The following is a 24,458-nucleotide window of genomic DNA, read 5'->3' as shown; positions in this document are numbered from 1 at the left end:
TTAGGCGGCTTGCTTTCTGTACGGCAGCACCCAAAAAGGCCCCACAACAACTTTCTTTTTTTTTTTTTTCTGCAATGATGATCATTTATTTCACTGGTTAATTGAAGAGTTGTTTTTTTTTTTTTACCCGAGTCCAAATTGCAAATATATTTTTGTCGGATTATACATTTTATTTATATATCTATATTTATTTATTTTCCCAAAATGTTCAAAAACAACACTTAAGTTGACCAAATTCCTTCCAAGCCTTGCTGAATGAAGCACGTTTAGGGATCATGACCAAGTCATGACCCTGCCGATTAATAACTGTCATTTGGCTTACATTGTCAGCATCATCCATCTCAAATCATTTTCCAAATGCTCCAAAGTCAAGTGTGTACCCTTCAAGACAACTTCAGCTTGTCTCGGATCCAGGTCTCGTTTGTTCCGCCTGTGCGTATTTGTGACTGTGGCGGTTTGTGGACTTTGCAGGACCGAGCACCACCTGTCAGGAGGATTCCTGTGCCAACATGGGGATTTGCATCCAGCAGTGGGAGAACTACACATGTGACTGCTCCATGACCTCCTACACCGGGACGCAGTGCAATGATCGTGAGTGCGGATGCGTCACGCTCATTTGACAACTTCCACATCATCAACAAAAATCACCGAAACGTGTCGAATTAGAAGTGGGATGCGAGTTGAGTCAAAATCAGAAAATGGACGACTTGGGACATTCTTGACTTCACTTGACTTGGTGTTACTAAGACTTGACTTGACTTACACTTGAAAGAAAAATGGCTGGACAAGTCTTGCCTGTTTACAGAAAGTCTGGATTTTTAACATGCGCTAATCGTTTGACTTATGAAAGAGAAGCATTTTTTGCATTTTTTTTCCGGGGTTGGCGTAAGACTTTGATTTTGTAATCATGGGGAAGGCAGGAAGTGTTTGGTCGGTGCTGGATTTCACTTTGATTTTCCTTTCTTTTCTCTTTATTTCTTTTTTTTCTGACCTTTTCTCTGGTCTCCTGACCATTTAAACCTCACGACTCTGGCAAGATTCTGAAGTACCTGGTTAAGGCGAAGGGTAATGGGATATTTATAAGGTTTTAGGTGAATGAATGAGTATAAATTTATACGTATTTGCACGCACGCACACACGCAAACGCACGCAAACGCACGCACACACAAAAAAAAAAAAAGAGCAATGATGACAAGACGTTGAATCGGTAAGACTACCGAATGAACAATTCTGAGCTCTTTAAAAAAAAGAAAAAAAAAAAAAAAAAAAAAAAAAAAGAAAGAGAAGCATTTTTTGTGTAGTGCGTGCAAACCTGGCAAGCCACCAGCATGCAATAATTCGGAGCGTCGAGGCCACCGCATGCAGCATTAGTAGAACAAGCATTATAGAAGAAGATTGTTACATTTCGATTCAAGGATGTTTCCAAGATCTGTTGCAAGCGTCTTAGGAAATAGTGGAAGTAGAGAAATGCTATTGGATGCAATCATCCACCAGCTTCTTATAAACGTACTGTACTTTGTGTTTCGACCTCCTGCGAGGACTCGAGGAAAAGTTTCTTCTCCCACCATGTCAAGGTTTTGTGCGCCTTTCACAGGCCGATTTTAAATGGGATGAAACGAGTCCCTTCCAATGACAGTAAATCAAGTGGGTCTTGTGAAAAATGCCCTTTTTTGCCCGTCTGTGAAAATACCAAAAGCCAGTCTAGCCCACCTCCATGTAGCTTTAAACCAGACTTACACTGGACATGAAAATTGAGCCCATATGCCTCAAAATGCCTGAATCATGTGACCTGACAATATAGTGTGATGTGTGTGCTGGCCTTACTGGTTGAGGCTGGAAAGCAAAGCAGAGAAATGTTGTTGTTGTTGGAAGAGAATCTCTCTTCTCCTTCACTGCTCTTTGTGTTTATCCGGCCGCGTCGCGGACTGACAAACATCATATCACACCATTAGCGGGAGTATTGGCATCAAGTATAGGCTGTGAAGAACAAACAAATGTTATCATTCTCAGGACTGAATTTCATATTGAAATGCATCTTGTGTGCCGTGAGACAAGTTCAGGTGTGATGTGATCTAATTTCACATAATTAGGCAGAAATGTATGTTTTTACTTCCTAGAAATAATGCATGAATTGTTCATCTAGGTCAGTGGCACATAGTGACAGGCAGGACAATGAAATGCTCTTCCACTAGATGGCATCAGGATTTTGTGACATTAGTTATTTGGTGGGGTGACGTGAGATTTTTGCTCATGGAAATATGTGCCTTAGCTCAATAAAGGTTGGAAAAGAGTGTTGTGGCGTTTCACAAGGCAATTTGTGGAAGTTTTGTTCGCCTCTGATGAGATAAAGTAACACTCGGAGCAATAAAAAAAAAAGAAAAATAGAAAGAAAGAAAGAAAGAAAGAAAGAACGAAAGAGAGGACAGGGCTGTTTTCAAAGCTTTCGTCAAGCAATGTTGCTGACATTCCTCACCAAGGATGTTTCATTTGAACTGTGCAATGCTGAGATTAGGAAGGTTAATAATTTTGTTGATGTTAATGTGACAGCACCAGTATTAGAATTTTGCTGAGCAATTTTCGCATTATTAGAAGCATTATGTTCATATGGCACAATGTTTACAGCTGCCTCAAATTGGACATTTAAAAAACATTTGTGACAATGCGTGTCCTCTAGTACAGTGGACCCAGCCAGAAAATGAGAGTTTTTCTGTTTGATGAATGGGAATACAGTTTTTGGCACGTTCGTGGAACATATTATTGCAGACATTCTTTGATTTGACTTTGATCAGGAGCGAGACCAAGAAATGGCCCATGGAAAAATACTGACTTCAAATTGACAGGATTTTGCTATTTTGCGGTGTGTTCATCCTGTTATGTTGTTGCATACTGTACTGTACTTCGTCATTTCATTTGAATCTTCTCAGCTGGCACCACGTACATCTTCGGCAAAGGAGGAGGCCTGATAACATTCCAGTGGCCGGCCAATGAGAGACCGAGCACCAGGACCGACAGGCTGACCGTTGGCTTTAGTACTTCGCTCAAAGACGGAATCCTTGTCAGGATCGACAGCGCTCCCGGTCTGGGGGACTATCTCATGCTGCACATTGTAAGTTCCACGCAGAAGCGTTGCTTTTCCCACGAAGCACCTGAACAACATGCTCCAAAAATATGGATGCCAAATGTTCATCGGAGGGAATCAGAATTATTTCCATTCCAATGCAGTGTCTTCACCTTAACCTCATTTAGCAAATGAGCTCGAAGTGAACTTGAGAGTCAAGCTCGCTTGTCGTTTCATGAGGTAAATTCATTCAAACCAGCTGCTGTAATCACCACTGTTCATATCAATAAATAAATCCAGATAAAACGGATCTACATTTCCAAATCCCATTTTTATGATCCATGTAGGCCTATCTGGATTTTTTTTTTTTTTGTCCCGGTATTTCCATTTTTTTCCCCTCTTGGATTGAGTTTTGCAAATCCATCCCGTGATTCCCGCCGCCAGGATTGTATTGTGATCTATGGACCTCAAAGCTTTGAAGGCAATATACGTAATGCAAAAGTGCTGGTCCTTTTACCACTTGCTGTCCAATGAAAATGACATCATAGTTGCTCAGGGCAAAAAAAGTTTGATCTGAAGAGCGCGTTGAAGGCAAAGAAAATTTGGGGGTTGGTTGACTTCCTCTTTGTTTTGTTGCTGTTAAATTTTGGGTTGTAGCAATTTATTTCTCACCTTTTTTCTTTTGTTACTGTAACTTTTTGTTACAGAAAAGGCTCCGACTCCCCGTGACACAAAGTGCACAAAAACAATGGAGGCATTTGTCACAATAATCCTGTGTCATCAATAAATAAATACATTTTCATGTTCCCTTGATGACTGGCAAACATTATTCAAATGGCAAGCCCGTGTTTATTAAAAAGCAATGTTTTTGTGTTTGTGTCATTTTAGCAACAAGGCAAAATTGGCGTGACATTCAACATCGGAACGGTGGATATCAGTGTACAGGAGAGCAGTACCCCAGTGAATGATGGGAAATATCATGTGGTGCGCTTCACCAGAAATGGTGGCAACGCTACGCTGCAGGTCGATAACTGGTCCATCAATGAACACTTCCCGACAGGTACCAACACACGACCGTCACCTATTAGTATTAGTAGTATTATTATTATTATTATTATGCTTTGCTTCAGAGGGCCAAATCTTTCAAATAACTTTCTGTATGATACAGAATTGTATTCACTGTCAGGGATGTGGGGCTGCATGAAAAAAGAAAAAAAAATATTTATTTATTTTTTTTGCTTCACAGCTAATTACATAACTATTTTGGTTTGACACTAGTCTATTTAGGGTGTAATTCCACTCTTGACCACTAGATGAGGGCACACAATTTACTTTCAGGCTGTCTTTCAAATTTACAGTCTCACTTGACCTAAAAATAAATGAATAAATAAATAAATAATACATAAATCATGAACCTGGAACCCGCAATGGAGGGTGATTTGCTTTGTGAGCTCAACTTTCCATACGTGTTTGAGTTTTCTGCCCATTTACAAAGAAAAGTCGAGATTTAAACATGTGAAGTCAATGGGAAAAAAGAAGAAGAATTGACATACATTGAACTTGTTCATTTTTGTCTTGATGACAACTAAATCTTTGCACGTGTTTTGTTAAAGGGAACAGTGACATTGAACGGTATCAAATGGCCAATAAGAAAATTCCTTTCAAATATTCCAGGCCTGTAGAAGAATGGCTACAAGAAAAAGGTATTTGCAAACATTTTTGCTCTTTAATATGTTCTTACTTTGCTCATGTACAGGCAATTTCAATCCATCAGCGGATTTTGCATTTCAAACCTGAATCAGATCATGCTCAATAAAAAATACAACTAAAAAAGAAATAGTCCAAATGTGCATTGGCGAGGGGTGTCAAAATCAGTAAGTTAATTTGGGGTTAATTTATAGTTCCTTTAACACGTGATTAATGAGCGCCCCTTACAGGAGTAATTCCAGTCGCAACGCAGCAGACACATTTAATTAGAATGCATATATTTGTTGAGACTGGGGTCAAGTTGTATTTTACAATTTTAAAAACGCAGAATTTGCCAAGTTACTTCATGTTCTTACAAATGCAATTATGCCATCTAGTGGCAGAAATTGACCTCAACACAAATCAATACGACACTGTTTTTTTTATTACACTAGTAGATTTTTTATTTTATTTTAACTCAATTTTATTATGAAATGACTGTATTAATGACTAAAAGATGCAGCCATATTTCTATTAGTTTAGCATTTTTCCACTTTTATGTTAAGAAGAGAATGAAAACTTAAAAACATTTTATTGTACATTTCGAACAGTTATCAAATGTGTGATTAATCGCGAGTTAACTCTTGAAATTAATTGCGATTAAAATTTTGAATCGCCTGACACCCCTAGTATTGGCCCATCCCAGACTTTTTAAAGCATGGAATTATCATACACAGTACATGAAATGTTGCAATCCACATTATGATAATAAAATTAGGACCTGTTGAGCTAAAGCCAAAGTGTTTCAGGGTTTTTGCTTATTGGGCCGCTGTGTGAGACACGGCTAAAGTATCAACTTAAAATATGCGGTTTTACATCCAGCCTCAGCCAAACACACTGAAACGCAAAAGTGGGAATGAGCATTCAGCATCAGTTTATAGATATGTTTTTGAAATCATAAAACCGGCTGCTGTTTGGTTTGAGAGTTACCGTAGGACTCAGTTTTGTTTTGTTTTTCTCATATACGTGGCTGTTTCCTGTAGGACGCCAGCTGACCATATTCAACACTCAAGCCACAGTTGCAATCGGTGGAAGTGATCGTGGGCGGCCATTTCAGGGTCAACTGTCGGGTCTTTATTACAATGGCCTCAAGGTGTTGAACATGGCTGCTGAGAGCAACCCCAACGTCAAGATAAATGGGAGCGTGAGGCTGGTCGGCGACGTCCCCAGTGGGGCAGGCTCAGCCAAGTCCACTGCCCTGCCTTCGGATGTTTCCACTGCCTTCATTGAGACTACGACTATGATGTCCACCACCACCACACGGAAACACCGGTCCTCTTCAACGGTAGGCCTTACGGGTTCAATCAGGTGTTTTGGACTGAGGTGGCAAATCCAAGTCCAGAAAGTAAAAACCGGGCCACAGTATTTATTTAGCCCGTTGTGCTAGCTAGCTAGCTAGCTAGCACAACGGGCTAAATAAATACTGTGGCCCCGTTTTTACTTTCTGGACCTGGATTTGCCACTTCTGCTTTTACAACTCGACAGAAATAAACCTTGAGTGAAAGTGGTGAAATAATGTATTGTGTCTGTTTGTTTTTTGATGTGTCCTGCTGGCCTGTGGGGTCTGTGTTGCTTTTGACAATGAAATTGTGATCAAGAAGCATGCAACAGATGACTTTGCGTCATCTGCGGAGTGTTCCAGTGACGATGAAGACCTGGAGGAGTGTGAAACTGGTCATCCAGGTGGGCTAGGTTAGTTTGCATTTGCTTGCTTTCTATGTGCCTTCATGCTTCAGCACCAAGTATGGATGATGGCAGTCTCAAAGCATCACATCCCCATGGTTAGACAAAGTGTAACTTCATTTGAAAATGATTCAACTGGCCATTTGTCGTATTGAGAAGAGCAGAAAGTCATTACTGTCATGAACGACACTTGCACATGGGGTCATCCAATGTGGTCAACTTGGTCACAAACACACATACAAATTTCGACTGCTGCTGGCTGAGATTAATAAAAACAAAACAAAAAAAAGTGAGTGCATATACATCCCAAACAAGTGAAATTTGTATCAGAGTGAACCATTATGAGCCAGTGATGCTGCCATTCATCACGATCCTTCTTTTGAAACAGTACTTTTTTGTTTTGTTTGTTTGTTTAAAGAATCCCATTAACATTTGTGGGTTGTTTTGTTTGTAATCATTTCATATACACATTTTATTGTCCATATTTACAGTAGATGCTTGCATTTTTGCTTTAAAGAAAGAGAGAGAACAGAGAGAACAGATATCATTGAATTTCTGTGTATATATATATATATTTATTTTTTTTCTTTATGGGTTTTGTTTCCAAGCATTCTTGTTATTCTCTCTTTTTACACCTAAATACAAAAACAATCCATTAAGCAGTTTTCCCCCCCCTTTCTTTTTTACAAATAGAGATTGTTTTGAAAGAATTTGGGAATTTCCACATTACTTTGACCAAAATGGAACCCCCCCCAAAAAGTGTCAAGGTGATATTTCTCCTCCCTCTCTCATGTGAGACATTTGGGCTGACAACCAGTTGGCCATTCCCAATTTCTTTTAAAGGCTATGCAGGAGCTCATCATGTAAATGACGTCAAAGCTGTGCTGTGTATTCTGAAATTTGTGGGGATTCGTGAAGAAAGACAACGACAGGGCCCCTGTCATCCAATCATGTTTACACAGAAATTCATGCCATCCTAACCCCGACATGATTTTGATGTTGACAGTGGCATGCTATGTGCATTCAAATTCTACTTTGCTGTTTGTCTTTTCTTTCTTGTCTCACTCTGAATTATGAGCCATTTTGCTTTTTCTAAATTTGCTATTGTAGTCTGAACCATCTGTCTGCTTCGCATGGACAGCATTTTACTTTTGTCATGCATTTCATTAAAATACATTGTTTTCATATGTTTGATTTTGTAGCATGAAGATGAAAATGTTCCTTTCGCCAAGGCAAATTAATATTTTATGAACATTAGCCTTTTAAGCCAAAAGTAAATCCAATTGATGATATGATATATAGAGGTGGGAATCTTGGGGCACCTCACGATTCGATTGCGATTACGATTCAGAGGCGACGATTCGATTATAAAACGATTATTGATTTCCCCCCAGGCAGCAGAAAAAAAACAATGTATTTTGGCGCTTTTAATGTTTCGTACATTAGTTACAAAAATAGTACAAAAGTCCTCTCAGGCCTAAATAAACTACTATTTCAGTATCAAGTTAACAGTTCAAAACAGTAAATAAAATACTCAAGTCCTCATTCTGTAACAACAGCTTTTACGTATATTCAGTCTTCAACAGAATAAAACATAGCATTGAGCAAAAATATATTATTTTTATCCACTCAAATGTGCACTGAGGTATAAATGAAAGACAATGTGAACTACTACTTCAATACAAATGCCTTAAAAAAAAAAAAGTGCTTTCCTGCTTTTTAAGTTGTGTAAAGATGAACATGTAAACATTAAAGTTTCTCAGAGGTACAAAAAAAAAAAAAAACTCAAGTGCTTTTCTGCTTTTTAACTTGTGTAAACATGAACGTGTAAACATTAATGGGATCGTTCGGCTTTTTTAACATGAATCTCAATTTGATCCTCACCTCCCGTGTGTGCGATCAGCGCTGACTTCGGCGTTGGACGAGAGGAAAATAGTCCAGCAAGCTGGCTGGGGTCTCGGAAATAAAGCGTTTTTCTTCTAAAAACTATTTGTTTTCAAAAGCGTGATACATTTCCACCACAATACTCTTTTCTGAATAAAGTCAGACGCCATTACCGCCAGCCACTACTTTTCTGTTCGTTCGTTCGTATCACTGCGCGGCGCCCTGTAGAACGCTAACCGACGCACTGCAGCCAGCTAGCTGATACTTCCGCCTGAAGTTGTTTGCCTTTTCGGAGCAGGTCTGATCTCACGAAGAGGTGGGTTGGTCAGCTCAGCCATGCTTGTTGTTGTTTTGAATCTCGAGGCGTGAGTTGTGGATGTGTACTCTCGGTCCGTCCCAAAAAGCGTCCCGAAGACCGCGCGCGCTACTGCGTTTCAGTTCCGCGTACTTTTCGCTCGTTTCGCTTCCCTTGGCATATTTATATAATCGGAATTTGGACATTTGTGAATCGTTCTCGATTGTTGCACGGCCGAATCGTGAATAATCTAAGAATCGGAAATTTTGCACACCTCTAATGATATATATATATAATGTTTTTATGATTGGCACTATGGTTTTGAAAATGCTTCATTTTACTCAATGAATTTTGTTCATCAAGTTGTGTGGTCATTTGGATTACAAATAAAATACAGTCCAATTTGCTTTGCTGAAAAATATTTTTGCAGTCACAGCAACATCAAATTCAAACCCTGCATCATCTTGATTTTTTTTTTCTTCTTTGGTTCTCAAGTTGTTGAGTGATACTGTTCTCTGTTATCCATCTGTTATGTCCTTAATTGATCAATTTCACAAGATGGCAATTTAGAATCCTTTATATTGCAAAACAACATGGAGCTCATTTCTGGCATAATACTTTTTTTTTTTTTTTTTTTCCATTCAGTACAAAACAAAAGTACAAAAACACGTTCTGGTCAACATTCTGCTATATATATCAAATGCTTTGCCTATATGAATGTGTAGGACTACCAAACATGAAGCATACTTGCCTGACAAATATTTTGAAATAAAAGACAAGACGACCAAACTATAAGGTGAAATGTGAGACTTGACAGTAGCCAACCTCTTTCATCACAGCTTGGGGAGGCCAGAGGACAAATAAAGACAATTGTAAACCCATGGTAAAGTGAAGTGTAATAATGAATCGACTGAAGAATTTGGTCGATTATGTGAAATTAGAGGCTGCAATTATTAGAGGCTTCTACTGATCCATCTGTGATGGGAATTGCTCAAAACAGCTCACAGCTAGAATGGCGTAATAATCAACCAAAATAGTAATAAAAGCAACCACATACACCGGGCTGGATTGGCCATCTGGCATACAGTGTAGATGCCCGGTGGGATGGTGTCTATTGGGGCCAATGCAAAGCTATTTAATTAGGATTTTTTTTTTAATAATAAACCGGCCCACAATTTATAGGTCGCGGCCCATTCACATCCATTTACAATATAGACAATAAAAGTGAGCAGAGCTGCGTCATAGCCGGGGTGGTCAGGCAAGCCTATTTCAAAATGCCAGGGACAATATTTTCTGGACCAGTCCAGCCATGCGACATACATGCAGAATACACACAAAAGTAAAAGGAGTGCTCAGATTTTCATCAATCCTCACTCAATGCCATCTGATGGAATTGTTCTCACTTTTAGTCCTACAGCTTGATGTGCTGTCTGGGTGGAATGCATCCCAGTGTCAAAGGACACCAAAAATATTTCAACGTGCGTATCCATAATACCGTGTGTGTAGCAGGTTTGTTTACAATTCTTAATGGGTTACAAATTTGTGGTGATGACTCAGTTGTTGAAAAGCATACGGTTATACAATCCGTGATATGATTATTATACAAGGTTCTAACTGAGAAACTTTGAGTTGGCTGTATTAAGGCATTTAATTGTTCGACTCAAGTCATCCAGGGTCCGTTTCACAAAGCAGGTTCAACAAACTCTGAGACTAACCCTGAACTGTGAGTTGACCTACCCTGAGATAGGAAACTGCCTTTTTGGTTGCACGACAGTTGGTTAGATTAATGCGAAGTAGTTTCACCTGGAGTTAAGCGTGTGCACCGCCACTCTAAAAAGAGCGCATCAATGGAGCCCCGATTCGACAAGTCTCCATGGCAACGTACCGCCCTCTGCTTCCCTGTTTTGTTTTGTTTGACCTCTCCTGAACGGAACATCTTAATGCGATCGGATGGCAAATTTGAAGATGTCTTTAGAAAAATGTGAAACAACGCAGCAGCTGCAAAAGAGCTTGAGAAAACACTGCTGCTCAGGTCAATGTGTAAATTTAAATGTAGTTTCATTTATTTGATCCAAAATGAATCCAAAGTGAATATATTAAAGCGATACTTGACTTATTGAGCCATTTACAGCAGTAAAACCTTCGGATTTTGTCCAGAATTTGACTCAGACTCAGAGTTTTCACTCAACCTGCTTTGTGAAACGGACCCCAGATGTCAACCGCCTGCACGCTGTTCCAGACCGCCGCTCTGTCTGCGAATCCAGGGCTGCAAACAGGCACGCGTGCTCTTCAGGGCTTTTTCAGACACAAATCGTCGTCTTAATTGTACACGTAAACAATCTGAGATGAAGAACACGTATTGGGCCCCTGGAAGCCTGCGGTGCTGAAATCAAAAGTGTTGCTCAATCAAATTGATTGGTTGATTAGAAAGCTGAAATGGGAATTGTTTTGAAACATCCATATTGTGTCTTATGGATATGCACTTGAAGCTTGTCATTTGACATTTACCGTACATGACATAATGTAATGTGCAGTGGAAATGGTCAACACACCCCTTTTTGCAACGCTTGATTTTGCCCTCCCACGGATCAACGTCATTATTGTGGAAAGGATCTCGTGCCATACTTGAGCAATTCTTTTGAAAAACAAACTCAAAGTAGTTGTCGTGAGCCCAAGCTTGAACTTGATCTCATTTATTGCTGGATTCAATCTTTTGAGTCGGCGTCTGTCCTGAAGACAGAATTACAATGACTGATCATTTGTTTTCCCCCTCTTCTTCATGAAAGTGTGCCAAATTTGTCAGTTATGGTGGGATGAATTTGAAACTCAAAATTCAAACGTATTGGCAGGTCCCTCACTTTTCTTTACCTTACCTTTCGTCAGAATTATTCACTCGATTGCTGTTTTCTCCACATTGACAACGGCTTGTACTTTGGACCAACACATAAGTAATGCTTCAGAAGTTTATTTAAAAAAAAAAATAAAAATAAAAATCCCTCTTCTAAATTATATTTATAGTCAACCTTAAATCTTCTTTACAATAAAATGTACAGTAAAATGTGCCCTCACTAGTCTAAATACAGCATTCTGATGAATATTGCAATTGTGGAATACGAGTTAAGCAGCAACATCGCATCAATTTTTATCCAACTGAGGGGTGGCCATTTTGCTGTTTGAAGTCAACTGAAAATGACATCACAGTTGTTCAGAGCAGTGATTCTTTAGCATTGGGTCACGGCCTAAGGCGCCATCTAGTGGGCCGCAAAGAATATCAGTTTTGTAAGCAAGCTTTCAATTGAGGCTTTGTACACATGTAGCAGGGAATTTTTTAAAACCGAATATTTCCACCTTCTTCATGTAGAAAAAAAACAAAACGCATCCACACTGCCTCGTTTGGTTAAGTAAAAACAAAGATGTGCGTTTTGAAGATAATTTTGATGCACGCCGAGCTTCTAGGCACCAAATACTTGGGAGGGTGCATACCACAAATTATTGTCAAGAGCATTTTTGGGTTGACTTAACATAACATCAAATATTAACACCAATACAATACAATCACAACAAATCAACATTCTTCCATTCCTACATACGCTTTGATGTTGGAATCAGTCTCCTTTCATCAGTTGATCAGAGACGTGATCTCAGCGCGCATGACGTCACACACGTTTGCGACAAGCTAAGTTTGCTTATAAGCTAGCTCATAAAACGTTCGTGTTGAGCACCATACACACAAAAGAATGGCCCAATTTTCCAGTCTCATAAGGCGCTCTATAAATAAACTTGATTTCATTTCAAAGGGGTGTATCACATTTCCATATCCATTGTACGTTTAATGTTTGTATTTTTCCCCTTGTTTCCCCGCAGCTCTTAGTTGAAGTTGACCTGTATCCCAATCATACTACAGTCAGTCAAGCATCATTGTAAACATTTGTGGGCGGGAGAATGTTGAACAGTTGGAATTTTGCTGACACCACACATATTTAATACCAGTGTCAGTTATGTTTTGGAAAAACATGTTTGACTTTCCTAGTATGGCATTGGGACACAGAGTCTGTCACTTGTTTTGGTCCGTCTTGCCCCCGTTTTCAATGTTGTTTTCTTTTCTACTTTCCCTAAATGCAACTTACTTTAAGCATGCATCAACATCCTGCAGTACAACTCAGAGAAAGCCAAAAGGACAATATTAACTCATTCACTGTACACCCAGACTGCACGGCGGGTTCATGTTTCAAGATGAACATTACAGATATATTTGTCATCCGGAAACACATGAGAGAGGAGCCCGAGTCGAGTCCCTCTCTCCGCAGTGTCTGTTTTCGATTTTGTGTGCATCTGGTTGTAGTGTGTGCAAAATTACAAATGACTTTGTTCATTCATTTTAACATTTTTCATTTGATACTTTTAACAGGTCTTGTTTTCTTTTTTTTCCATTTTTAATGAATAAAATTTTGCTTCTTATTTCTGTTTATTGTTCTTAATTGGGTTCTGATTACACAGCATTGGGAAGCTTTTTTGTTTGTTTGTTTTGTTTTTTACATATAATTTAACCATTTCGGATTTGGAACTGCTTCTACTATTAACTACTACTAACTAGCTTTGTGTTTTCCCATCATATCATTGCTTTCCTTGCAACCCCCCCGCAAAAAACAAAACAAAACTTCAATACGTTATGCCCAAGCCCAAATAGTTAGTAGATGGGGCCGTTCCAGATCCTCCTTCCATTATCCTCTATTTGAAAACATACCTTGAGAAAACCAACGGCTATTGACTACTACTTTGCTTGTAAGGGAAAAAGAATTGCATGGCTAAAAAGTTGCAGTTTAGGGTTTGTCAGACCTGTCAGTGTTAGAGTTCTTCTGTTCTTTTATGTCGATGGGCATGTATATGCTCATTGTTTGTATATCCCCATCCCTTCCTTACAGCCAAAAGCTCTATTGCCGCCCGACCGCCTCGTTCTGCCTTTACATGGACATGGCAACTGACTTACACTGTCACCCTCATCAGCCTCATTTCCTATGTAATATGTTCATAGGTCCCAACCCTTCTTCACCTGCTCCCTTCTTGGTAGAGTTCAATCCGATCTCAAGTCAATTCATTCATTCTATTCTAGAAAACGAAAGGAGAAGTTACCATTTCTCTCGAACATGAATAGATTTTAGAGACTATTCAAGTCTACTGCAATGGAAAAACAAATGTAGATAAACATTTTTGTAAAAACAAAGGAGAACAAAGCAAATTATTTACACAGAGTGATTAGATATTTCAAGAAAAAAAAAAAGATGGTGTTTATTTTTATGTTTTGTGGTGTGGATGTGTGTGTTGTTGACTCCCTGTACTGTCATGTTTAATACGTATAGAACACTCTCCAATGGAAAATAATACAGTATTTTTAATGGTATAAAGTTGATATCCATTATTATTATAATACACTTCTCTTTTGTACATTCTTTTCTTCCTGCCAAATTCATGCGGGCAATATGTTGATGTAAGTGGACAAATTGCATCTGTTTCATCCACTTCGATTGTCTCTCAGTGATGCCGTTTGTAACAGTAGTAATGAATAAGAATGAATATTAATAATTCATTTATTAAAATTATATATATATATATATATATATAAAACATTTATAATAATAATAATTTGTCTGCACCTGAAACATTTATAAACTGCATCACTGACCAATAAGTGAATATTTGTCAGACTGAATCTTAAAGAATGTTTCATTATTTCAATTCTAATAAAGTGTCGTTTATTTCTCTTCCAAGACGTGCGTGCTTGTGAATGTATATGTTGATGTTTGGTGTGATCGTCAAATTTGCAACATGCAATTTAAATATTGAGTTTGTGCAGCAGTGAATATTTTAATGTCAATGGCAGTTTGAATGTTCACTCCATCCAAACGCTGCTTTAGGAAACATGCACATTTGTATTTTCAGCTTCACAAAAATTATATTGTTTGTTTTTATTTGCCGGTAAGTTCAGAGTCGGGCTGGGACGATATATCATGCATATCATATTCTCTCATGGTGAAATATCTACAGACCGGCATCAGATATCGATATTGTAGCGGTCCGATGTAATGACAAGTTAAACTGAAATGCACTTCAACATTCTTCTTCATTTGCAATGCGTCATCTAAATTCATAATGCTGTTTACAATGATTGACCCTGTCTAGAAGGACTTGCTTGTCTCGACTTCATTAGTACAGGCAAACTTGCATATTGCATAATATAATAATACAATGGTGATGAGCTCATCCTTGACAATAACTCCATTTCATTTTAAAATAATGATACCTTATTTTTGTTTTGTTTTAAAAATATAGATTCCCTTTTAATGGACCCAAGGACCTGTAACACGTCTTCCAGATGAAACAGGTTAACAAAAAAAATATATGAATTACAGTATGTTAATTAATTTCCAATTGTCTTGCTAATACATTGATAACATTCGTTTTCTAAACATTTTTACTTTGATGCTAATTATTAAAGCTCAGAGAAACATGAGGTGGGACTTTTATTTTCTTGGTTTGTCGATAATTACATTTTTCAGCATTAAATGTAGCACATACAACCTTCAGTGAAGATTTAAAAAAAAAAAGAGGACTAATTTCTATTTCCAAAGAGATCTCGATAATAAACGTTTATGCTGCGTTTTTACTGTATAGAAAACGCTGACTAATATTTTTCTGTCTGAAAAGTTTGCAGTTCCATACTGAAGCATTTCAATGATGTTTCATTGCTTTGTATGTATAATTAGCAAGAAGACCGTTTCTATTTGTTTTCTGTTGCCCAGTTACAGTATTGTGAAGTACAGTATAGGAATGGGTGAGCACCGATACAGGTATCAAACTGGGCCGATATCTTATTTCAAGCTATCGGTACTCTCCATGGTGGCTTTACGTTGAGGAATTCGAAATGATAGGAATATGCTATATTGGGTTGCATGGATCTTTCGTTAAAATTATTTGTCACTATTGATATCTGTCAAAAGAAAGGGGTATCGAATATAGGGTTTTCTTCTAACATTACTGTTATCACATATCCACATTACAATGTGTCGCAATATAATAATAATAATAATAATAATAATGCATCCGATTTTTTGGGTACACAAAGACGCCTCACAGATTATTTACCTTCTCACATTCACACTCTGGTGGCAGTAAAGTACGTCGATAGCCACAGCTGCCCTGGGGCAGACCGACGGTCTACGCAAAATCCTGTGAGTACATTGCATCGCCAATTACTGTGCACTTCCACCCCGATTCCAGAAAGTCCTCAATCGTCAGATGCTTTCCAGTCAACCAAAGCCAGCCCGTTACCCAGGTGCATAGAGCCGTGCCGTTGTTTACGGTTGAAAAATGTTACTTTAGTCATCCATTCAAATGGCGAGAATATTTTAGCGGAAGTCATCTCCAATGCAATATAATGCATCTTTATGCTCAATTCTTCATCTAAAAGAGCTTATTTGCAATTGAGTTCCAGCTATGGCATTATGCCCTTTGAAAGAATCAAGTAGGAAAATCTGCTCCCATGCTCGTCTCTGATTTGGACTTGAGCGTACGTATCATTCCAAAGGTGAGCATTCAGATGAGTTTGTCTGCCATTGACATTGTATGCACAATTTTCTTTGTTACAGAGCTGTACTTGTGACAGAACAACAAACACATTTGAATCGAACAAACAGCAGCTCAGGGAAACTGAAGGTGGAGTTGCCCATGTTCAATGTTGAAAAAGCCCGCTATACTTGAGTTTTCTTCCTTCCTATTCACTGTGAATTTGCAATGTATTTATTGACTTGTTGATTTTAATTCAACGCTATCACACTATCAGCTCTGTATCACAGAACTACTTGAGCAACCACGAAAGAGGTTTAAGGGATTTGGAGAGCCATCGATTCGCCAATTTGCTCTCAGGGGAGGCAACAGTCTGTCAAGTATAATTTGAACATTTCCTTTCTGATGAAGTCAAGGAAGAGTAATTGGAACATCTTGGACTGATTCTTGGATAGCATATTATTTATATCACTTGGCTTGTGTGGCTCGTCCTGACAAACCTCTTAAGCCTTTTGAGATTCAAAATGATGTGGTATGCGCTTCGAAAATTTGTGGCTTGAGTTGATTTTCATTTGGCAGTCTTTATGTATATTCAACAAAAATATCAACACAAACACTTTTGTTTTTGCCCCCATTTTTTATAAGATGAACTCAAAGATCTAAAACTTCTTCCACATGCACAATATCCCATTTCTCTCAAATGTTGTTGACAAAGCAGTCTAAATATGTGATAGTGAGCACTTATCCTTTGCCGAGATAATCGATCCCACTTCACAGAAATGCGACATCAAGATGCTGATTAGACACCATGATTAGTGCACAGGTGTGCCTTAAGGCCTAGATACACCAATCCGACGTTGGGAGTCGGACAGCGTTGGGCCGACGGCATGCACCGTCTGATCGGTGTATAAATTACTGTCATAAAGTCGGCTCGAGTTGGAATACATCAGGGGGAGCGTTTCCTGGGTCAGTGCAGTGTGTATTGACCTCACTTTTCTACGCGACGTGCTGACGTCTGGGACGACGCCACAGAGTGGAGGAGTCAGTCAAAATTGGCCGCCGTTGGATTGGTGTATACAGGCCTTCACACTATCCACAATAAAAGGACACTCTGAAAGGTGCAATTTTGTTTTATTGGGGTGGGGGTTGGGGGCTCGAGGGACTCAGAAAACCAGTCAGTAACAGTTTGTTTTCTGGTCCCAGAACCAGCCCCACCCATCCATCCATCCATTTTCTTAACTGCTTGCTCCTCACAAGGGTCGCAGGGGTGCTGTAGCCTATCCCGGCTGGCTTCGGGCAGTAGGCGGGGGACACCCTGAACTGGTTGCCAGCCAATCGCAGGGCACACAGAGACAATCAAACATCCACACACACAAGCACACCTGCATGTGGGAGGAGACCGGAGTACCCGGAGAAGACCCACGCGGGCACGGGGAGAACATGCAAACTCCGCCCAGGAAGACTCAAACCTGAGTCCTCAGAACTGGGAGGCGGACGTGCTAACCAGTCAGTCACCGTGCCAACCCCCAATAAAACCAAAATGACAGCTTTCAGAGTGGCCTTTTATTGTGGACAGTTTAAAGGACGCCTGTAAACTAATCATGGTGTCTAATTTGCGTCCACCTGTTAGGTGGGGTGGATTATCTCAGCAATGGAGAAGTGCTCACCCTCACAGATTAAGAATGGTTTGTGAAGGGAATATTTGAGAGAAATGGTGAATTGTGTATGTAGAAAAAGTTTGAGATCTTTGAATTCAACTCATAGAAAATGGGAGCAAAAACAAAAGTGCAGCGTTTCTATTTTTGTTGAGTATTTGATTTGACAGCGTGGTAATGACGATTCATCCCAATGGAAATCGCGCCACCTAATGTCCCGTATGTTCTGTGTCCACACCCAGGAGCCGAGTTAGTCACCCCCGTACTTGAGGATGGGATAGTACACCCCTTTGTCGATCCTCATGCACCCTCCATTCTCACTTCCCTCAACCCATCACCCACTCCTCTCCATTACCGAGACCACCAAAGAGTCCCTGTCCAAGGCCACTGAGGCGGGGGCACCGTGCTTGTTGGACCGAGGCAGCGATGATTGTGATGATTGATGATGGCTTGGCAATATCGGGGTATGGCTCAGGGGAAGAGTTCAGCCCTCTACCGCTGATGAAGATTTTTTTTTTTTACACCACCTTCTCCTTTGTCCACGTCGGGCTACACGGTGGCTACAAAGCTCACTCGCCCAGGACTGTTAGACATAACAAAGCTTCAGTCTCCAGACTATCACTCCCGCCATACCGCAAACCGCCAGAGCCGCACCACCGCCACCTCTGCCTTTACCGCCACCCTTCACAATGCACCCGCCAAACATGCGACTGGCAAAGCCGATAGTTAAACCGCTGCCAGACCTAGAGTTGCTTCCATTGCCCACATCCTACGAGGTAGACGGCACCCAGCCGAGGGGCCCATGATTAACCTCCCCCGTGTTCCGTAATATACCCACAGCACTTCCCACAGAACCAGGCGTCAGGCCGGGGCCTTCGGAAGTAGTCCGGGAATCAAGCAGCACCACCGGGATGGTCATCGGAATAGTGGCGGCCGCCGCCCTGTGCATCCTCATCCTGCTTTATGCCATGTATAAGTACAGGAACAGGGATGAAGGCTCGTACCAGGTGGATGAGAGCAGGAACTATATCACCAACTCAGCACAGAGCAACGGAACCGTCATCAAGGACAAACAGCAGAGCTCCAAAGGCAGCAATAAAAAGCAGAAAAACAAGGATAAGGAGTATTACGTGTGACTGTGAGCCAGCAGGAAGTTCATCGGAGAAAGAAGAAATGACAAATGATGGTATTCAATGGAACTTGAATGATCCTTTACTGTGCTGAGTAGCTGAACCGATGACATGTACTATAATATAAAGCACACTTACTTCTGTCAGCATACAGAGGAGGCTTCATAGCAACTTTAGAGACCTTACTTACTATTCTATCTGGTCAGAGACATTATCAGTATAGAAATATTTCCCAGCTACATCATTCTCCTAAGTGACTTTTAGAGCAATGTGATCTGTGACATTAACACAAAAACAAAACAAAAAACGTATTTTGTATGTTACAAAAAGGCTCATAGGCTTGACCATTATCAGCATGTAAGCAACTTGTAGTGCTTAACAAGAAGAGGTCAAAGCGTACGGTCGTTGTTCGACTTCAAGCAACAACAACAACAAAAAAAGGACTCTTGTTGTATCGTATCAGAATATGACAAATTTGTATGGTTTCTAAATAATAATAGTGTGGTGTCTTCTTTATTTTTGCTTTGAGCAAAAGAAAATGGAGGTGAAAAGAGCTATTTCTGTGTACAAAATGAAATCAAGTGAGCAAATGGACAGCACTCGTTGAAATCTGTTCTCGTTGAAATCGTATTTAGTACAATTATTCTGATTGTCTGACACACTTTGTTCAAAGTTGTGCGGGTTCTCTTGGAAAAAAGCAAATGATTGTAAAATGCATGTCATTCTAACTTGCAGTATACCAGTAAAGTCTGCAGTCTTCAACTTGGACAACTTAATTAGACAGAACTAAACGCCCTCCCACTTTTGAACACCCCAAAATATTAGCTATGGAAAAAATAGCTCTTAAAGAAGTCTGCTATTCCTGCACAGCAAGTGGTGTTCTGATTTTTTTTTTTTTTTTTTGGGGGGGGAAAAACTGTATGTTAGTTTATTGCCTATTGTTCTCTTTTTCTATGGAGGTGTGAGGAGAAACACAAATGCAGTACTAAAACGTTGTTAACACGTGTATACAGAAATAAATTCAATGGTCAAAGTGTGAATTCTAATCTATTGTCACAGTCAACTGTGTCAAAAAAAACAAATTTGTTTACATATTTTACTACATGCTAGCTGTTGTACTTTGTAGGTAGTAAATTGTACATATACCATATGACAGTGGTCCTTTTTAGTACCTCTATTGTACAGACTGAACACAATTAGCATATTTCATGACAAAATCCACAAACTGTTACTTTACACTGAGAAGACAAATGTGGAGAATAATATTGATATTTCCAAAGAAATAAAAATGGTATTGTTAGCCTAGAGATCTAACCACAGATGTTTCTAAAGTTGCATGAATATTTATCTACTTGCAGTGTTTCAACAAAAGAAGGTGCCCTTCTGTATCGCAGGTATACTGTTTTGGGTTCCAATAGTCTCCTTCATTTTCAAAGAAAATAAAGTCAGAAATATGACAAATCAAGATTTTAATGAATGCACTTCAGTGTTTTGTTCAGTGGGGCCAACTGAACACTTTTATTTTTGTCTTGTTATGTTTTGTACTCATTTTTAAACCCTCTTTAAAAAGAGTGAATTCCAATCGCAGACACGTCACACCTTGAGAAACGTGCTCAACAAGACCACACAACATGCAAGCGTGATGGGGAGAGGCAAACTTTGACTAGAACCCTCAGCTGAGATGGAAAGAGCTCTCTCTCTCTCTCTCTCTCTCTCTCTCTCACTCACTCACTCACAACCCTCCAGTTCCAGAGTCCTAACAGATGAACTACTACCACCCTAATTATAATCAAAAATATACCGGTATGTATTTGATTTTGTAGCCACATAGTTTCGTAATTGTATAGCCTTTTTATATAAGCATTATTTTAATTACAAAATGATAAATTGTTCAAACAATGTCAATAGATTTTTGGAGTTACTGGGTTAATACATCACCGATGACAAGATTTGGTCTTTCATTTTCACATAAATAGTCAATGTAATGGTACAGTAGTTTTCTGGAAGCTTTGAGATAGCAATTTTTCTATCTGACATACCGTCATACCTGTCGCATAGTCCAATCAGCTCGAATTATTGTACAGAATGTCCCGCCTTTTCCCAGCAAAATGACTGTGGAGCGGTATCAGATGGATGTTGTGAAGCATGTCCATCATCTGGCTATTGCCAGGTTTGGCTAGGAAAATGACTTTTGATGTGTGTATGTGTAACACTTCTACAATTACAGTTAATTGTTCAATGGACCAGGGATAAATAAATGACCACAGACCAAAAATATGAGTTTGAACTGCCGGCTTATTTTAGTTGACTTTAACATACATACATACAACACATACAAGTGACAGACAATTGATTTAAATTCACAGTTATGTCAAGAAAATTTTATTTTCCTCTTGTCAAATGAATTTTTGTTGGTAAATCCCTTTTCTTTTAAACCTATTATTTAGTTTTTAAGAATTGAGTTCTCAATAGTTTCCGTTTTCAACCCGGGTTGTTTTGTTATTAATTCCAATTGTATAATTCACATCTAATTTTAAGTACTTGACTTTTGTTTTGAAGGAAGTTCAGTGAAAGCTAATTTTCTTATTTGAGTTTGTGAAGTGCCCGTTTAAGTTTAAAACCGATTCCCAGTTTCAGTGTTCAACCCAAATCAATGTTACAATAACACCAATGCAGCATTCTGAGGTTAACAAAAATAAAAATAACAACACAACTCAAATGGTTCACCAAACTCAATCAGCTCAATATTCAATGTCTCTCGTGTTCTTCTTTGTCCAGAATGTTAAATTGGGAGTCTTTGAGAGAACACTGCTGTGCAGCAAAAAAGGAAAACTGATCGATCCTACCAGGTTTGAAGAACGCTAAACGTCCGGCGTGTGTGGCAGCGTTCAAGAGGTCCGCGGGAGGCTCGCCATCTTGTCTCGCGCACAATGAATCCAACTCCGCGATTTGTTCAGGGGTTTCTGAATCAAACCTTAATAGCCTATCATAACAATAAGATCATATGCATAAGTACCCACATATATACATCTGGTTGCTTCAAGTACAAATAAAAGTCTGCTTTCCGTCGAATGGAATCGACACACTTTCAATGACGCGGTTCCAAAATGGCGGTCGGAAAAACAACAACAGCAAGGACATGTATTACAACCCGCGTTCAGTTGAATACAAAATCGCCATTTACATTCATTTGTTTTCCATAAAACAACTTCAATTCAACACCTTAGCTTCTTTTTTCACCATTTTACCAGTAAAATATGTTAACAGCTTCAGTGTATCAAAGAAAATACAAGTTTTGACTCACCAAGTCCCGCTTTAGCAAGTGTACGTCGCCAAGGTAAAGACAGGGTGGAAACCCAAAAAATAACTCTTACGGTGTAAAAAAAAAAAAAAAAAAAAAAAAAAAAAAAAAAAAAAAACTCCTCAGAAAGCTTTTCTTTCTTCGATTTTTTTTCCTCTTTCAATTAGCAGTAACTCCTCGCGGACTTACTGCACACATTCGTATGAGGGGGAAAAAGTAAAGTGTACATTTATGCTCACATCCGTCACGGCGCTACGTTGGCACGGGACTTCAAAATAAGAGTGACCACAAACAGTTTCATCGTTTTAACTCAATACAAAAAGCAATAACATTAGTAATTTGCAAGTTATAATCTTTTAACACGTTTTACACCGTGTTAATCTGTTTAGGGTCTTTTTCAGTTAAGGTAATTTCTTAATGACCGTTTTTACTAACAAGCTCTTATTTTATGAGGTTTTATCAATTCTGACCAGGGTTACATATGCTGTCTAAGTGGTTTAAGTGGTTGAAAAACTATATGATCCATCTATGTCTACGTCTAACGCAAACATTTTGGCCAAATCTCTCAGATGTGTTCTTTGCGATATTTTCATGAAACTCGGACTACCCGTTAGGTTTCGCATACATTATTTGTTTAATTATGTATTATTCATTTATTTTAATGGGAGTACGAGTATCCCTGGGGTACTTGAGACTTTAAAATACATTTAAAAAGTCGCATCAATGAGCTTCAACACAGCAGTCGTCTCGCTGCCGCCAAGCGTGACAAATAACCTCCGTGAAGCACAAGCCAAGTGTCTCGCTAAATGCAAAAAGACTCGGCTCAGTGCAACAATGCAATGATCAGTATTGACATTTGATATATTGTCAGTGTTCTTTGTAATTATTAAATAGATGTTCCAAGTTTTCTTTTGTGACACAGGTTGCTTTGACTTAGTTCTCCCACTAGATGTCATTCTTTCACTAAAGTACCAAAGCGCCAAATTGACACATTTTTTTATTTTCATTTTTTGAGAGCTCAGAATTGTTCATTCGGCAGTCTTACCGATTCAACATATCATCACCATTTATTTTTTTTTATGTGCGTACATGCGCATTTGTGTTTCTGTGTGTGAATTTGAGCTCATGAATTCACCTGATACCTAATAAAAATCTAATTACCCGTCACCTTAACCGGATACGACAGAGTCTCGCCAGAGTGGTGAAGTTCAGAAGGTCAGAGACCAGAGGAAAGCTCAAAGGAAGAAAAAAAAAAAAACCGCACCCCACCCACCAATTTTCGGCTTCTTAACCAATGAAATGCATCAGAATATAAACGTAAGGGTGACATGGGCCTTATAGTATGTCCAGGAATTTTTTCAGAGCATTAATGGCTTACGCAGATTCGTGGGAGTTATGAAACAAATGACGGAAGTGAAGTGATAGATGACGTGCTTAGGACTTTGACCAGCAGAACCATTTGACAGTGATATATTGTTAAAGCGATACAAGGCATAAATTAAAGCGACACTATGATGTATGATATGATCTGTGTCATTTCAGAGTATGTCAACTTCGCCTGCAAAGAACAGGGAGCGATTGTGTACATTGAAGGCCACACAAGAAAGTGGGAGAGGTTCAATTGGGATCCAACAAAAAGGGAAGCTGTTGTGATTCTGGACCGACCCCGGTTCCGATTTGTTCCAAGTCCCTTGGAAGCTTCTCTTCCATACTCGCGTCTCCCCTCTTCTTGTCATTATTTGGACTTGAACCTGTGGAGCGAATTCGTCTCTTCCTTGCCAGTGTCTTTCTTTGTCACACGTGTTAAACACGCGTTAAGTCTTTCCTGTCTGTTCTCAAGTTGCTCCAAAACACTTTGAGGGGTGACTTTCACAAATGCTACGTTTGAAGAGTTTTATGCAGGGAAAGGAAATGAACAAAAGTTGTGCTTCGATTGAACGGTCAGAGCAGTGTCAAAGATTTCTTTGACCGAATATTCTCTTCTCCATCCGGAAGGGCTTTCCAAACTGTTTCATTTGAGGGCCACATACAGAACATGTGAAGGACGCAAGGGCCACATAATCTTATGAAGAGAAATTGTGTTTAGTCCTAAAAATGGTACAAATCATTTATTTGTGCTTTTGCATATTTAGAAAAAGATATAAAC

The 24,458-nt window shown here is 39.2% G+C and overlaps 1 protein-coding gene and 1 long non-coding RNA gene across 11 annotated transcripts in view; one reads left to right on the top strand and one right to left on the bottom strand.

Moving 5' to 3' along the window:
- Positions 1–20,484, top strand: part of nrxn3a (neurexin 3a) — an 86,069-nt gene extending 65,585 nt beyond the window's left edge. For 3 of the 10 annotated variants that reach the window (XM_077539604.1, XM_077539603.1, XM_077539599.1), the window contains 7 exons: positions 472–591; positions 2,925–3,106; positions 3,947–4,118; positions 4,672–4,761; positions 5,788–6,089; positions 6,403–6,496; positions 18,722–20,484. In XM_077539604.1, coding sequence (XP_077395730.1) covers positions 472–591; positions 2,925–3,106; positions 3,947–4,118; positions 4,672–4,761; positions 5,788–6,089; positions 6,403–6,496; positions 18,722–19,017 — 1,256 coding nt within the window. In that variant the 3' untranslated portion in view covers positions 19,018–20,484. Of the gene's footprint in view, positions 1–471; positions 592–2,924; positions 3,107–3,946; positions 4,119–4,671; positions 4,762–5,787; positions 6,090–6,402; positions 6,497–13,588; positions 14,152–18,123 lie in introns of all 10 variants that reach the window. The other 7 variants (XR_013287661.1, XR_013287659.1, XR_013287660.1 and 4 more) reach the window with 7 other exon arrangements.
- Positions 20,485–21,288: 804 nt separating this feature from the next.
- Positions 21,289–22,404, bottom strand: LOC144032014 (uncharacterized). Its single transcript, XR_013287662.1, has 2 exons — positions 22,316–22,404; positions 21,289–21,994 (listed from the first exon to the last, which is right to left on the bottom strand). It is a non-coding gene; the product is annotated as an uncharacterized LOC144032014 (long non-coding RNA).
- Positions 22,405–24,458: the final 2,054 nt, after the last annotated feature.

The sequence above is a fragment of the Festucalex cinctus genome, chromosome 12, assembly GCF_051991245.1.
Source record: "Festucalex cinctus isolate MCC-2025b chromosome 12, RoL_Fcin_1.0, whole genome shotgun sequence".
NCBI lineage: Eukaryota > Metazoa > Chordata > Actinopteri > Syngnathiformes > Syngnathidae > Festucalex > Festucalex cinctus.
The sequence above is the reverse complement of the archived record's forward strand: the minus strand, read 5'-3'. Positions and strand labels throughout refer to the sequence as shown.